Below are 16098 nucleotides of genomic sequence, written 5' to 3'. Positions count from 1 at the left end.
CTCGAACAGATGAATGGCCTTCACTTCAGACTCAACTTAATGACCCTGAACTTCCCTCGGACTGACAGGCTGATGGCGGTGCAGTTAGAGCCCTGGTATTTGCTCTCCACCTAGTGGTAACAGTTGGAAATTGGCACTTTATCACTTTTTAATCTGCCAGGGGCCATTTTGAACCGAGCGGCTGTGATATCACACGCATGGCTGGAGTGAGTAATGTGTGAGGCGTAAATAAACAAGAACCGACACATGGACAACAAGTAAATAACGCCTGGAACTGGTCGCATATTTGATTCGGAACGCGTCGGGACCTGTTCTAACAAGTCTACTGAACTGTGAGTGTTCCACAAGACGCTGAATTAAGATTTGTTAGAGCACAAAAATTTGTCTGTGAAAACACTTTTGCGCACGCTTTGAAACGATACACGTGTTTTCTGGAAAGTAATTCTTATTTAACAACGCTTATTTTTGGTTCAAGCATGGGTCTGAGAAAAAAACAACAGAATGGCAAATATTTTATTATGTCCTATTTTTTAATAAATAGGTAATTAAGTCTTGCTGGTTTGGTTAGTTAGCAGAGAGGGGGACCCTGAATGTCACACCTGTCCTGCACATGTGGTGTGCGTAAACTTTGGGTTCCAACTGGGATTCATCAGCTGCTGAGAGGCTGTTTGAAATGAAGAAAAATGATTAACTGGTCATGATTTGTTGTGTGATTGTAGAGGAATAAGGTAGTCGTCTTGGTCCCGGTTATTAACCATGAGGTGCGCACAGACTCGGGTCTTGCCGTGAATTCTTCCGTTCAGCTGCTGCAGGTGATTATTGACTATTAATTCCCGTGATGCGTTCAGGTGCACCCCGCGGCAATCATTAATCACCTTATTAAACCCGTTGCTGCACGCAAATCAAAAGCTGTCTTCATTTAAAAAAACAAAAAAAACCCACCAAAACCTTTCCTCCATCCTGTAATCACCGATTTTTTCCCCTTTAATTAAAACCGAGCGTTTAATCCGTTTATTGAGAGGGATAATCGGTATTAATCGCTGGAGTCAACCCCGCTTTTAAAACTTTCACAAACTTGCCCGGTCCCTCTTGTCTGAGACCAATTACCGACGTTCCTAAACGCGTTAATTGGCCGCTTAATCGTCCCCTAACGCGGAGCGCGCTCCATCCATCTGGCTCTGAGCGCACCGACAGCCTCCCTCCATCCTCCTCCTCCTCTTCCTCCTCTCGTGCCGTCTGACATCACAATCCCACCTTGTCAGAACGATTTAGGGTCAGCGTCTCAGACAAGGAAGGTGCTCTCCGCCCTGGACCCCCCCCCCCCTCCATCCAGCCCCCTCCACCTCTGGAAGCCCCTCTATCAGTATCTCCCTCCCACTCTATCTCACTGTTTTATGTCTGCGTCACAATAAGTCGGCGGAGAGCGAGAGGCGAGGATGATGGCGTCTCCAGCGGCTTGATTCCGGTGCTGCTCCGAGAGAAGAAAAAAAAACCCGCCTTAATAGCATCAGTAGGCTGGTGGTGGTGGTGGTGGTGGTGGTGGGGGGGGGATAGGAGGCGAAAGCGACGGGGGACATGACGGAACGGCACGGCGGAGGACGGACAAACTAGGCTGGGAGACGGACGGACAGTCAGTCATCTTCCACCCCCCCACCACCACCACCACCACCACCCCACCACATCAACCTCACCAGCCCCCCAACCCCCCCCCCCCCCCTTTCCTCTATACGCTGACTGACACGCAGGCGTTTGGCACAGACAGGGACATACATGCACATCATCCACTTTTTTGGACGCACGGCAGGTTTGCGCATCCGTGCGGGCGGAGATCCGTAAGCAGATGAGGGCATTTCACCTCCAGCCTGGCCAGGAATCACTGTGACCCGATAGGAGTTCGACTTGACAGGTACCCTTCACCGGCCAGCTCCACTGCACAATTTGCCTGATTTCCTCTTTTCTTTTTTTAAAAATTTATTATTTTTTTTATAAAAAAAAATTTCTTCTTCCATTCTACAAAAAAGGCTGCGCGCACTGTTACATATCCTGCGTCTGTCTTGTCTTTTTTAAGTGCATGCACTGGAACAAAATGCTCAACGTTGCTGAGATCATTTCCCTCACCGCATCAGCCATTCCATGCATCTATTTAAGTTTTCAAGATGTTTGGGAGAAGAAGAAGAAGAAGAAGGAAAAAAAAAACCCCCCCAAAAAACAGCAAAAGTGCTGTGGAAGATGCCTCAAGTGATCCTCAATCAAATTGTATTTTGCAGCAGTCATCATGCAGGTTGTGTGTGTGTGTGTGTGTGTGTGTGTGTGTGTGTATGCCTGTGTGTGTGTGTGTGTGCGCGTTTCATGTGTGCAGTAATCATTTGTCTTGCTCTCTGGTTGTGTACTCACTCTCATCTTTCACTGTGGCGGATACAGGCTGTCGCTATGCTCTGGTATAAAAGGAAAAAGGAGGGAGGGGGCTTTTAACCCCTTTGCACCGAAAACCCGCCTGTCGGAGAGCCAGCCTATAAGCCCGTGCGCTGGGGCCATAAACCCCTCTGTCAGCAATGGCAGCAAAGTATTCAGCAAATAAATCGGATTTCCATTTCACATGAGCCCTGCTCTCTCCTCTGTCCCCCCCCCCTTCGCTGTCTCTCTCTCTCTCTCCTCTTAGGATGGGGGGAGTAAGTGAAGGAGATGATGTGTTGGCTCGATGGAGTGATGGACTACTGTACCTCGGCAATGTGAAAAGAGTAAGTGCATGCGGGGAAAGTGCGCGTGCGTGGGATTTCTGAAGAAAAGGACTTCCATTTAGTTTTTGTCAATCATTTGCGGCTCACCTGCTGTCTGCCTCTCAGGTAGACGGAGTCAAGCAATGCTGTCTGGTGAGATTTGAGGACAACTCGGAGTTCTGGGTACTGAGAAAGGACATCCACTCGTGTAAGAAAAACTCTTCTTTTTTTTTCTCCTCCTCCTTCTCTCCTCAGATGGAAGAGTAAATAACCTCCTGTCCAGAGAACTTTTTTTTTATTTTCTTATCTTAAAAAAAGCTCCTAGTTTGAGTTCTTCAATGCACCGATGCTCGGCTGAACTCAGACCAATAGAAGTTTCCAATAAGGAAGTTTACCTCAGAAACTTTATTCGGATTCTTCCTTCTCGCCTTAAGAATTTGTCTCGCCCCCAGGAAAACTGTTTCCCTCCTGTTCCAGATCCTCTCGTTTTTTTCCCGAAACTCAATCGAATAAATTAGAATCTATTCATCTATTTCTTTTATTTATTTTTTAGCACCGTCGCTCCATCAAACGTCAATCCGAGGCGGGAAGTCGGACCCCTGTTCAGATTGAAATTGAAATCTAAACGGATGCAGAAGACACTGAAATCAATGAGGTGACAAGGCTGCAAATCGATTATACATAAATTAATGCTGTTTCTGTGTCTTCCTCTCTCTCTTTGCTTCAGTCGCTGCTGGAGTGGAAGAAGTTTGCTGTATTTGTGACGCTCCGCCTCTTAAGGAACCTCTCATAAATTGTCTTAAATGTCGCCACGGTAAGCGAGCACGCCGGATCGTACGACCGGTTCCTCCACTAGCTCTGGTTCTGACCTTGAAGGTTTGACACAGTGTGGTTAATAACAGTGTTGCTCTTAAAAAAAACACCAACACAGAAAACCACATATCATAAATGATAGATCTGAGTTGTTACACCTCGGCCTGACTTGAATAAAAATTAGATTCCCGTAGGGATGGGGTTTTATTCACAGGTTTAAATGCCAGGCTATATCTGGAATTTTCCTACTTTAAAAACCGTAAAACGATCTGCATGGATTCATAATTTGTATCTGATTTATTTTTATTTTTTTTAAATTTCCAAACAAAAATATTGAAATCTATCCTACATCCATCCGTTCTCTCTTTTTGGCAGAATCTTCACTCTTTGAATATGCAAATGTGTTGGAAAAGTTCAAACTATGTCCGCCAGACGTGTCTTAGTTCGCTGTGGCGTCCGGAGTCGGTGTTGCGCCGGCTTCCAGCACATCGCTAATTATGCAAAATATTTAAAACTTGAGTTGAAGAGAGCACAGAAGCCGATGGGAGGGGGGGGGGGGGGTGGTTGGAATCTGCATGTCGGTTGTTGAATTTTGGGGGCGATGGACTGACGCTGGGGTGGAAAAATGAGAAGATGTTTTCCAAACACTGCAGGAAAACAAAAAATAAGAGCGTCGAATTTCCCGACAAACGGGGTTTGCTGACAGTTTGTGTTTCAAGGAACAGACAGACACCCCCCCCCACCACCACCACCTCCCCTTTGGATGCAAATAGTATAGTTAAGTGTTTTGCATGCTGCTGTACAAACTTGCAGAGCACTAAACGCTGAGCTGCTCTGCCATTATTGTCACTCCAGCTGTCTGTCTTATAAACACGACTTAAACGCTATGCCCCCCACCCCCCCCACACACATCCCCATCCACACCCCCTCATCCCAACTATTACAGGTTATCATCCAGAGTGCCACACGCCAACCATCGAACCGGAGGCTGACAGCGATTCCTGGATATGTCGGCAATGTGTCTTTGCAGTCTCAACCAAGGTCAGGCCGCTAATCTCTCCGTCTCACACTGTCGGGGGGGTGGGGGTGGGGTGGGGGGTGCATGGTGGGAGGGGGGCATTCAGTACGTAATATGAGAGAAATTCAGTCAAATATATCAGGCGTTGCTGTCACCCTGCTGTTATGTACAGCAGGAAATGGGTTTATCCAAGGCGAAAAAACACTAATTCTCAGTGTTGAGTCCAGAATTGGATGTTGGGGGGGGGGGGGGGGGGGGGGGGTTCCACAAAGAATCAATAAGGTGAGAAATGATGCCGAAGTTGAGGGAAGTACATTCAAAGTCGATCCATCACGTGTGTTCTAGTCCTGTAGACGTGAGATGGGCGGCGGATGAATGGCCGATCGGTTTGCTGTGACCTGATGGTGATTTGACAGGTCACCGACCAATCACGTTTTTTTATAAAAAATCCTTGGAATTGTGTTTTCAGAGAGGCGGGGCCCTCAAACGGGGACGTTACGCTCGGCTCATGCAGTTCATGAAACTCCGGCTGCCGTACCAGCTGTCGTCTCTGGACTGGGACGCGCAGCACCTGACCAATCAGCAGCAGTGTTACTGCTACTGTGCCGGACCTGGAGAGTGAGTGACGCTGCAGAGGCCAGTTTGAGTTTGAGTGAAATGTTCATGAACGCTCGGCATTTTCTCAGAAACTCGATTTCCATGGATTATTTGCAGATTGCATGCAGCATGTCAGACGTGCGTCAAACAGATTTTTAAAATTTTTTTACTCACTTCAGAACTCGTCTTCATTCATTCATTCATTCATGAGTGAGTGAGTGTAAAGCCTGTTGATGTTCTCCTGTTGGCCTGCAGGTGGAACCTGAAGATGCTGCAGTGTGGAAGCTGTGGTCAGTGGTTCCATGAGGCCTGTACCCAGTGTCTAATGAAGCCGTTACTGTATGGAGACAGGTGAGCGGCTCCGAACACATCTGCATGGTGTCTGTATACTGTATGTATGTATGTATATATGCATAATGTATATGTATAGTAGTACCTTGAGATACAAGTTTAATCCATTCTGTGACTGAGCTGTAAGTCAAACAGCTTCCCCATTTAAAATACTGTAACTAAAACCATTTTAATCCATTCCTGCTTTGTAAAAAAGCCCCAAACCCCCTAAATGGTGAAAGATCAAACATATTATTATCAACCAATAAACACGCAGACTTTACCTGTGTCTAATTAATCATATATAAGTCACGTAAACAATGGGAAAAAAATGAAAAGAAACGCAAAAATCACGAGAACACACGAGCTACATCTTTACTCCACCTACGAGAACGAGATCTGGTCTCACTGACGTCGTATCCATCCGCCGACACGTGGTAAAGAACGAGATCTGGTCTCACTGACGTCGTATCCCTCCGCCGACACTAAAGAACGAGATCCGGTCTCACTGATGTCGTATCCATCCACCAACTAGCACGGCTCATATGTCATATTTTTGCTTATACGTAAAATAAAAATACGAACAGAGCGACAGCTTGTATCACAAAATACTCGTATGTCAAGTATCTTGTATCTCGAGGTTCTACCATATTTACGTTTGTAGATTATTTGTTCATAGAAAATATTCAAATTAATGTCCATTCTCTGATTGCAACCTTACAATTACAATAACTATTTTATTTTCAAAAAGATTCTGTCAGAAATGTTTGAATTTACTGCAAATTATTGTATTGTTTTTCATTAAGAAGCCAGAAAAAAACTGTAAAAACACAAGAATTAATGTCTTCAGACTGATTTCTCTTTTCCGACCAGCATTCCAAACCCAAAGACAGTCAGTTTATAATCACATAAAATAGAGAAAAGCATCTTATTTCAGACTGTACGTGTGAATAATGAATTCCAAACTATTCATTAAGTGAAGCTGACGGTGATAGAAACAGACCAACTCGGCGACAGGTTCCAGATGAAGGCGGCGACACGACAGCTTCACTTGTCAGAGAATTACCGTAATTAACTTAAGACGGAGTCGTTAGCGCACCGTGTTAATGTACTCGCTGACTTGTGTAACAAGGACGGGCGCCGCTCGGAGCGTGGAGAAGTGACAGACAGCAGATCCGACGCGTCGTCTCTCTGGTCGCGGTCGGGATACGTTTTGGGGTGGTGGGGAGGGAGTTTGATTGGCTGCATCCCATGCGTGTAATAAAACGTACCCATCCATTAAGTTATGATTGTCATTAGCCATCTGGGCTAGCTGACTGACTCCCACACCCACCCTGACACCGTGTCGTCCCCCCCAACCAGCTGGGGGGAGGAGGAGGAGGAGGAGGAATTAGATTGAGATTGACAGCTTTGGAGAGGGGATGCTGGGAACATCTGCCGAGCAGGTGATGGAGGAAGAGACGAAGATGAAGACCTGGGGAGGACCGGCGTCTGCTCCTCTTCTTCCTCAGCGACCTTCACTGAACACGAGGCTATAGAACGAGAGACGAACGCCGCGCCGAGCTGAGTCGTCTTTTTCAGTTCAGAGTTGATTTATGTGATGAAGGAGAGAAAAGAGACTGCAAGGAAAATAAAAGTAAAGGGGGGTGGGGGGGTATCACAGTGGATATGACTGACTTGGAAATGAAGGAAGTGGAAAATACTCGTTTTTGGGAAGCAAATACGGTTAAAAACGGAGATGGCGACGCGCCGGTCGAGGACGAAACGGCGAAAATGAAAGACGACAGATGTTTATATGAAGCTATAGAGGAAGAGATAATGGAGTTTCTTTAACGCCTGTTTTTCCACGTCGTTTTTTAAATTTTTTTTTATAGGTTTTATGAGTTCCAGTGTTCCGTTTGTACGAAGGGACCGGAGACCATCCAGAGACTACCCATGACATGGTGACGCTCACAGAAAAACTTTAACCGCAAATCATCACAAGTGTTTAACCTATATTAAAATACACGCCGGTAATTTTGTGATCTGATTGTGGGTTTTTTTTTATTTAAAATGCAGGGTGGACTTGGCTCATCTGGTGCTCTACCATCTCTCGCTGTGCTGCAAGAGGAAATACTTTGATTTTGACCATGAAATCCTGTCCTTCACCAATGAGAATTGGGAGTCGTTGCTGCTCGGCGCGGTATTGATATTTCCTCGTTTAAGCACCATGATGAAATGATGTGAAACTCCGCCAACCCCCACCCCCACACACACACCCCCCCCAGTTCGCGTACCAGACTTCAAGCCCATTAACTGGCATTAAAGTAAAATCTGACGCTTAAAACAAAAAAAAACCTGACCCGTGCGTGACCTTTAAAAGGACGTGGATGAGAATCAAGGAGGGCTGCGATTGGACGATCAGATTAGTTTAACCTTTGACCCTGCGCCCTGCGAGGGTAACTTCGTGCGAAGCGCTTGCTTTTGGTGCACAAAAATAAGTTAAAAATAAGTTTTGTCATTTTTTTATTTCCTGTGTCACTCAGTCGAAGAAAAACAAAAAACTTGAATTTTCTTTTTTTTGCGACGTTTGTTGACAAAGTTGACATTTTTAATGGGACGATTAATGCCAGCCTCCTAAAAAAAAAAAAAAAAAAAAAAATAAAATATATATATATATATATATTTTTTTTTTCCCCACTCCATCTGTGTAGATATTTATATTTTCAAATTCGCTACCAACCCCTCCACCATTTCTCCTCACCCCAAAGGGGGCAAACAGCTGCCCCTACAGAACGACTGATCTGGAATATATCTGTCAGAATTCATACAAATCATCCGCAGGTTTTTGATTCTCCTTTTATTTTTTTTGAAAATAAAAGGAGAATCTTTTGAAACGTGTTGTTTGCCCTTTCTTCACGTGACAACGGGGAGTTTTTTCATCCGTGTAGCTGCAAAAAAAACCCAAACAGTCTCTCATATTAACACCATCGCTGTCAAAGCGTGAAGAGGAAAATGATTGTGTGCTTTCTGTGTTTGGACGGTCTTCCACCGAGTGAACGCGGCTTTTGTGGTTTTTCTCCTCCAGCTCTCCGACACGCCGAGGCCCGACCGCTGTCACAACCTCCTCAACGCTCTGAACTCCCACAAGGACCGGTAAGTCCAGGGATAAACGGCGATCGCACGCAAACCGGATTGATGGGAAGCGCTCCATGAATAGAGGGGGTCTTCTTAACGCCTCTTAGATTGTAATGTCGGGACGTGCACGTTGGAAATGAGAGCGTTGAAATGTGTGACTTTGAATAAAGATTGAGTAAAAATGAAACTGCCAATTAGACCCGGTGAAATTTACTATTTTGGGTGCTTAATTTGTCTTGTTAGAAGAGGAAGAGACAAGTTGTAATTAAATCACCAGTCTAGAGGTCTAATTGGTTTTATTATTTTCCATTAACATTTAAAAAAAAAAAAAAAAGGCAACCTTGCAAGTGACAAAACGGTGAAATTCTCCAGGCAAAGTCTGCTCTAATTATGGATATTTAATTACTAAGCGCGTCTTTATTAGCCGACGTTTAAATTCACGGGGGTTGGTGGTGGGGAAACGCCAACGGAACGCCACGACCCCGAACTGTTTCCCGCTGATGTCGCCGCAGGTTTGTCTCTGGGAAGGAGATCAAGAAGAAGAAGTGTCTTTTCGGGCTCCAGGTTCGAGCTCCGCCTCCGCTGACGTCCGATTCGTCGCCGCTCATCACGGAACCGCCCACCAACATCACGCACCGCAGAAGGTCAGAGTAAAGCAGCCTCAGGAAGCAAATATGGACGTCAAGTGACGTTTTAGGGGGACGTGCTTTTTAAATTTGGTGCTGGTTTGGGTTGAATTTAACATTGTTTGAGCTTTTTATGTAAAATAAAATCCATTTATCCAGTAATTCATACTCCTTTCCTTTTGCTCTAAATATAATCTCCAGCGTACGTGACAGGAATGTGAGACGCTTTCTAGACTGAAGCCGTTTCTTGATAAATGGACGGCGTTTGAGAGGCCAGGACGTATTAGCTGATCCATTTCCTGTAGTTTTTCAACTTTAACTGTCAACCAGTGGTAAATAATGCTGTAAACATGCTCATCTCATGTATTTCACAGCGTGATATTTTAAAGGCGGGACGCGGTTCTCCTGCTCTGTTTCTGCTGCAGCCGTGGGCCAGTCGGTCAGTTTCTTTTGGGGAGGAAATTAAAGATGGGAAAGTATGGCGTTAATTAAACGTAAGCTTACAGATGCTTGATTAAAGGTGTCTCATATACCTCCTTATTTTAATCAGAGCCTTGAAACAGGAGATGCAGAAGAAGGAAGACATTGATTGAGAGGAAATTATTTTTTTCTTACGCCTGCTGATGATGCTTGGGCTCATAGATGTGAAAATACGTCCCGAGGAGTCGGTATATCACGTCTGCTTGTCTTTTTTTACGCCTCTCAGTAGGTTCGGTTGGAGACATACTCATAAACTAAACATGTCACATGGGGGGGGGGGCCGGATGCCTGTCTGCTAATTTATGTGTGTTTTTGTTCCCTTCAGCCCGCTGTCACTTCCCTGCCAGAGGAGAGCGGCGGGGCCGGAGTCGCGTAAATCAAAGCGTCGCATCATGGAGACACAGGTCAGCGCCTCCCGGTGGCGAGGAGGGAGGCCCGGGTCGCGACACCTTCCTCGCTGAGTCCTTTTCTTCTTCTTTTATTTATTCATTTTTTAATTCCTGCAGACAGACGGGTCTCTAGGATCCAAACAACCCGTCAGTCAGACGCCGTGACGCCGCCGCGTTCCGCCGTTTTTTTTAAATGTATTTTTTGTTGTTGTTGTTGCGTTTGATGCCTGATTCTGGGATGCTTGATTCACCTGATATTTATAATTCCAATGCAATTTAGGCTGCAAACAAAAAAAACAAAAACATTCATCAACATCTACAGTTCAGCGTTTCGCGGTGAAACGGGCTACATCACACGCGGCGGTTACTATTTTTACACCACGTTTTAAGCGGGAACGAAACGGCGGTCTGATCTGTGAGGTAATCCAGGAAGAACGCTCCTCAGAGGACGGATTGATGCTAATCCACGTCCGCCTCTCTCTGATGCGTACAACCCGGGATCACTTCCAGGCCCACTTTGCAGTCGATTAGGCCAGGTGGCGGCGGCGGCGGCGGCGTTTGACAGCGCTGCGTTGACAGAACACATCCATTAAAGGTGCAGGCATCCGCTAAGGCTACTGAGTAATCATCTCCTATCCTAATAGTGGGGCCGGCAGCCATAATGGGCCCCCGGTGTGGCTCCATACGTCACAGTCCTCCTCCTCCCCGCTGACACCTCCCGTGATCGATCGCTCTGATGATGATCTAATGCTTTTGCTTTCCACGGGTCGCGGTTCGGCGTGTTAGTGGGAAGCGCCTCACTAACCAGCCGGCGCCGTGACGCGTCCGCTAACGCTCGTGGCAGGGATTTATAGACTGATCAGCGCGCGGCGCCCCTCAGGCGACGCAGGATCATTAAATTCACGCAAAAATGTTCATCAGATCTGGTTGTTTTTGGGGTTTTTTAAACTCTTAATTTCACATCATCGCGAGTTTTAAGAGTGATTCTGTTTCCTGTGTCCAGGCGTCTCCACCTCCGGTTTCTACCAACCCCATCGAGCTGCTGCCATGTTGCTATGGTTACATGGGAGGGGCCGGCCTTTACAACTCCAGGAAGTCAGAGGAGGAGCTCAGGTAAGCAGTATTTTAGCAGAAATTATGGGTACAAACGAGGAATATCCACACTGGTGGTCTAAAACAAACATCCTCCTGGTCCTCCTTCAGATATTCAATCAATTTTATTTCAGAAACTTCCACAGACTCTGATCGACTGAGCTAAGCCGACCAATCAGGATTCATTAGCAGAAAACTAGCATTTTGAGGGCAGATTTTCCTTCTTTGTATGTTTTCATTTCACTTCTGATCAATAATCAATACTATTTTGCAGAAATGAAAATAAAATGTAAGATTTGTCTTGTCTAAATGTAGATGAAAACACTTGTTTTAGCTCCGTTCACTCTGACTCGTCAGCGCCCTCTAGGCGAGCTGCAGCTGATTTCGGTGTGATAAACGTGATGTCTGAAGGCTGAATGCACCACGCTGCTTCCTGTATGGGCGGGGCATGTGTTGACTGGAACACGCCCCCTTCACCTGGACTGAGTAGCGATGTGATGAGGACCCGTAGGTCCACCTTTCCGTGCCTGATCACAATTTAACTCCAGTGCTTTGTCGGTGCTGCTCACCCACAGCACGACGAGGTGGAATTAAATCCTCCACAGAAAATATAATTTACCAGTCAGTTTTTATTTTATCAGTGACGTGTGAACGTCCCGCCCACAGCTCTCCCCCCAAGCGGATGTACGCCCTGTACCACGCCACGCACAACGGAAACGCCGCGCTGTCCAGGAGCCTCCATCACTACAGCAGGTACAACTCATCCCTCCTCTTCCTCTTCCTCTTCCTCTCTCGCGGCTCCGGCTGGACCCCCGCTCCACGGAGCCTCCCGTGGACGCCGCTCTGATCATCCGTGACGTTTAGCTGGTGGCAGCTGGCGCTCCTCGCCGCCGTGTCACAGAAACAAGTTAATTGGCGTCTGATTTATGCACGCGCGTTTTTTCGGTCGGTGCCTTTGAGCCTTTTGGCAGTTAAACAGCTCATTTACTTTGTGTTTTCTTCCACATTAGCTAAAGTATCATTGGTGATAAAAATAGCCTTTTATGGAGGAGCGTTTAGCACATCTGAATAGAAAGAAAAAAAGCAAAAGGAATATTATTTTATAATTATTTAAAAAGACTAAAGGCCGAACATCATCACCAGTGATGCCATGAGAACATCAGTGATTGACTTTTAGCTGCTGTTGTGTTACTGTGTTGTACTTTTTGGCACTTTTTGGTACCGTTTGGTATCATTTGTAACTGTTTAGTACAGTTTGGTACCATTTTATTCTGTTTGGTATTGTTTTGTTCAGTTTGGTACGGTTTGGTACGGTTCGGTACGGTCTGGTACTCTACACTGTCTACAGTGTGTTTTTGGGTCTTCTCATTGAAATCTGCTGTAACATGAGATGAATGGCGTCGTTTACAAAGAGCAAAAACAGTGAAGTTGAAGCCGTGACGTTAAAAAAAAAGAAAGAAAGAAAAAGATCCAGATGACATTTAAAACACTCGCTGGAGCAGAATCTGATCATAAATCCACTTTCTGCTCTCTGGACTAAAATTTAGTTCATCGTTTGTGTTTAAATATCGATCGGAGCGGCTTGAGTTGTTTTTCCAATCGTCTATTACATCTGATTTGTGTATAGTCGTGTTGAGGCTAACAGCTTCGAGTCCCTGATTTGAGCGTTTAATCTTCATTCCCTTAGCATGGAGGAAACCTGCAGATTAACCCCCCCGTTCATCCCGTACCCCCTGAACGCCAGTCACCACCAGCACCACCACAGCCACCAACACCAGCCGGGGCAGAAGCAGCTGGAGCCCCTCATCCTACGCGACCTGCCCCCCTACCAGACGGGCGTGGGCGGAGGAGGCGGGGCCGACGGAGGCGGAGAAGGAGGCGGTGTCGGCGACGACGGAGGAGGGGGTGTGGCCGGAGGAGGGGACGGGACAGTTTCCAGGAACTGGGGAGGAGGGGAGGCGGTGAGGATCCTGGCGAGACGAGTGACTCCGGACGGGAAGGTGCAGTACCTGGTGGAGTGGGACAACGTGAGTCTGTACTGAACACCGGGAACGTTATCCGTGGAAAAGTACGAACAAACGGAGACAACCCCCCCCCCCACACATGTTGCTAATCCAGGTTGCTCTCATAGCGTCACCCCGAAACTGGTCTCTACTGTAAATGTCCCTCTTTGCTAGTGTTTCTCTGATATTTGTACGTCAACTTTGGGATATGCCTTTGCATTTATCATGTCCTACGGTGATGAGGGAAGATATTTAAACCTCCTGAAGATTTCAGTTACAAGAAGACGAGAAAAACACAGAAACTTCAAGACATTAGAGCTCCAACATCCTCTGAACCCAAGTATTTTTTTTAAAAATGTTCAATCGTCCATCCGTCTTTGCTTTTAGAATTTTTTTGGTTTTAGTTCTGGTGGAGCCCAACTGGGGGGGGGGTAACAAACTCAGAAATGTTCAGAGGAAGTTCTCTGGAGGAGGTTTTCAGATCTCATCCCATCGCTGTATGTTAATAAGAGATTGTACACACGTTCTGACTTCTTTGTTCTGTTAGATTTCGTCATAAGTTACATTTAGACTCCAGTATGTATTAGAAATAGGAGCCACGAGAGGGCTTTTGTTTTATAGATAGAATATATATTCACAATATATTGCTATTATTGAATAACTTTATTTCACTTTTTTCGACGTGGTTGCATAGTGCCTATATGGGTTATGTACCTGCTGACCCGACTCGACCAATCGGACGACGGATAGACGAGCGCGGCCGTGTCGCTACGCGTCAAAAGGGTAAACAAGAAGCTGTTTATGTTGACTGATGTTGTTGTTTTTTTTTGGTTGTTGTTTTTTTTTCTTATCAGAGCAGACTGTGATGTCACCGTACATTCCAAACAGGTCACAGAATGGAAATTATTCTAAAGAAAGGGTTTGTTTTTTGGTTGGAATTGGCGTTCGATGTAAGTTAGAGTTGTGCCGCCGTTTGCTTTTCCCGGCGCAGGGACTCCTCAGTCGATCCCAGAATCCACCCTGAATTTCAAAAGTCACGACACGGCGCTGAGAATTCACGATTCGGCGCTCCGACCGATCGTGTCCCTTCCTCTCCGACTGGAGCGAGGCGCTGCAGTCGGATTTTATTCCCGCTCAAACAGGTGACGCGTATCTAGAAATACTGTGGTGCAAGTTTCAGAGTTTATATTTTATACAGAGGTTTATTTCAGCAATCTGTTCCCATGAAACTTTACACACGCACACACACGTTTACCAGTTTTGTCTTCTGACTGTATTTAAGGTTTAGTTCCGATCACAAAAAAAAAAAGCAAAATTCTGCATTCGTACTGTTTGAACCCAAACAATGCAAAACATCCAGATTTTCTTTCCCCCTCTGTTGAAGCATCTCCTGCGCCCCTGCAGACATTTCAGGCCAGTGAAACGATGTTCATCCTCCTCAGTGACTATCTGACTGTAACTAATTAGGAAAGGGTGTGTGAAAACCTTTCTAGGCGATGGTGATGAATGTATTTGTGTGTTTTCTATGGTATGTCTATACCCGTCAAGTGCTCGTTATAGGTCGTACTCTTCGGTGGAAGTCGTCACTGGTTAGCTTGAAACAGCGTAGGAGGAACTAAAGACATCAACACTGAGGTTTTCATTTGGAAAAAGGACGTCTTTTTTTTCTGATCCGTAGTCAAGTCCAAGTTCAGTTTGATGTATTTTTGGAGAAATTACGTTTGTACATGTGTACTCAGCGTTAACACCTAATATGTAAAATGAATATTAAAAAGATTCACCTCGTATGATGTGGTGTTTTATTTGAGAGTAAGCAATCGTAGTAAGCATTTTTAATTTAAATTCTCACTCTATAATATGTTATAAAATATTGTATAGAGATGAAAATCGAATAATAAGAAATTAGACTTACATACACTTTTTATTCTAGTGCACCCAATCAGACTATATTGGTTTGAATCCCAGTAAATTAGTTTGATGGGAATAATAATCTACATCACAGCCAAATGTGTCCTAAAGGACAGATTAGCTACTTTTTTTTTTAAGCAGAAGATTTAGTACTGCTGCCAACATGGCTGACAGATATTCATTTTGTATTTGGGCCAGTTACAAATAGTTTTTGAGACAAATGGAATTTCTAAATAATAACTCCAAAGATTAATACAACACTTCAAAGTCCTGTGATGTTTCATTTCCAAGAATTTCAGAGCAACGGCTTTTTCTTGAGTGTTTTAGTCAAAACTGTATTTAGAGCTTGACCAACCCTTAAATATTTCCATGTCGAACAATCAAGAGCTGTAGATCCCTTGATTTGTTTTTTCAAGGAAATAATATGGTCCAGCAATCTTTGTCTTAAGGTTGGCATGTCTTTTTTAAATGCAACAAATAATAAAATATGCAAACAGTAAAATCAACAACAGCCACACTTTTTTTTTGCAGAATCTCTGTTTTTGCACGCTGAAGAAGATTTGAGCACTGTAGATGGTTCAAGCAATTAGATAAATTGGATGAGGAAAAATAAGACATTTATAAATCCCTTTATCTCCTCTTATTATTATTATGCTTTCACGTTGACCTTTGACCCCTTGCCTCCAACCGAAATACAATTCATAAAAAGAGGATTCTGGGTTGAATTGGCCTCTTGACTCCAGCTGCGCCTGCAACTTCTAGCTTTGACCACAAGGTGGCGGCCACACATCAATATTTACATACTGAGTGTGTTGCGTTCCAGGTCACTCCAAAACAGAGGAGTAATGAGAATACAACAGTCCACAACTATTTGTGTAGTTGACAAACAACGCTAAAAGTACGAGTATGACGTGTTGTGATAAATACAGCTGCCCTGCGTTTGACTCAGGAACAAAAGAGAGACAAGGTGCATCATACATATCTGTAATTAACTTTAACACTTCAAAT

The 16098-nt window shown here is 45.0% G+C and overlaps 1 protein-coding gene across 2 annotated transcripts; it reads left to right on the top strand.

Annotated features, from left to right (window-relative positions):
• Positions 1–195: 195 nt before the first annotated feature.
• On the top strand, positions 196–14922 carry phf1 (PHD finger protein 1). 2 transcript variants are annotated; one of them, XM_068323784.1, is made up of 16 exons: positions 196–332; positions 1805–1906; positions 2660–2738; positions 2844–2925; positions 3445–3531; positions 4477–4571; positions 5018–5166; positions 5401–5496; positions 7350–7418; positions 7534–7657; positions 8543–8610; positions 9105–9236; positions 10024–10102; positions 11091–11200; positions 11846–11932; positions 12867–14922. In XM_068323784.1, the coding sequence occupies exons 3-16, from the start codon at positions 2661–2663 to the stop codon at positions 13219–13221; spliced, it is 1611 nt and encodes a 536-aa protein (XP_068179885.1). In that variant the 5' UTR covers positions 196–332; positions 1805–1906; position 2660; the 3' UTR covers positions 13222–14922. The 2 variants fall into 2 exon arrangements, with proteins under 2 accessions (XP_068179885.1, XP_068179884.1); XM_068323783.1 differs by lacking the exon at positions 1805–1906.
• The last annotated feature ends 1176 nt before the right edge of the window (positions 14923–16098 follow it).

This window comes from Antennarius striatus, chromosome 9 (assembly GCF_040054535.1).
Source record: "Antennarius striatus isolate MH-2024 chromosome 9, ASM4005453v1, whole genome shotgun sequence".
NCBI lineage: Eukaryota > Metazoa > Chordata > Actinopteri > Lophiiformes > Antennariidae > Antennarius > Antennarius striatus.
The sequence above is the reverse complement of the archived record's forward strand: the minus strand, read 5'-3'. Positions and strand labels throughout refer to the sequence as shown.

Coding starts and splice junctions, on each gene's coding strand:
- phf1 (XM_068323783.1), top strand. CDS start 2,661: ATGGGGGGAGTAAGTGAAGGAGATGATGTGTTGGCTCGATGGAGTGAT. Junction 3,532..4,476: donor TTGTCTTAAATGTCGCCACG/GTAAGCGAGCAC, acceptor CAACTATTACAG/GTTATCATCCAGAGTGCCAC. Junction 5,167..5,400: donor TACTGTGCCGGACCTGGAGA/GTGAGTGACGCT, acceptor GTTGGCCTGCAG/GTGGAACCTGAAGATGCTGC.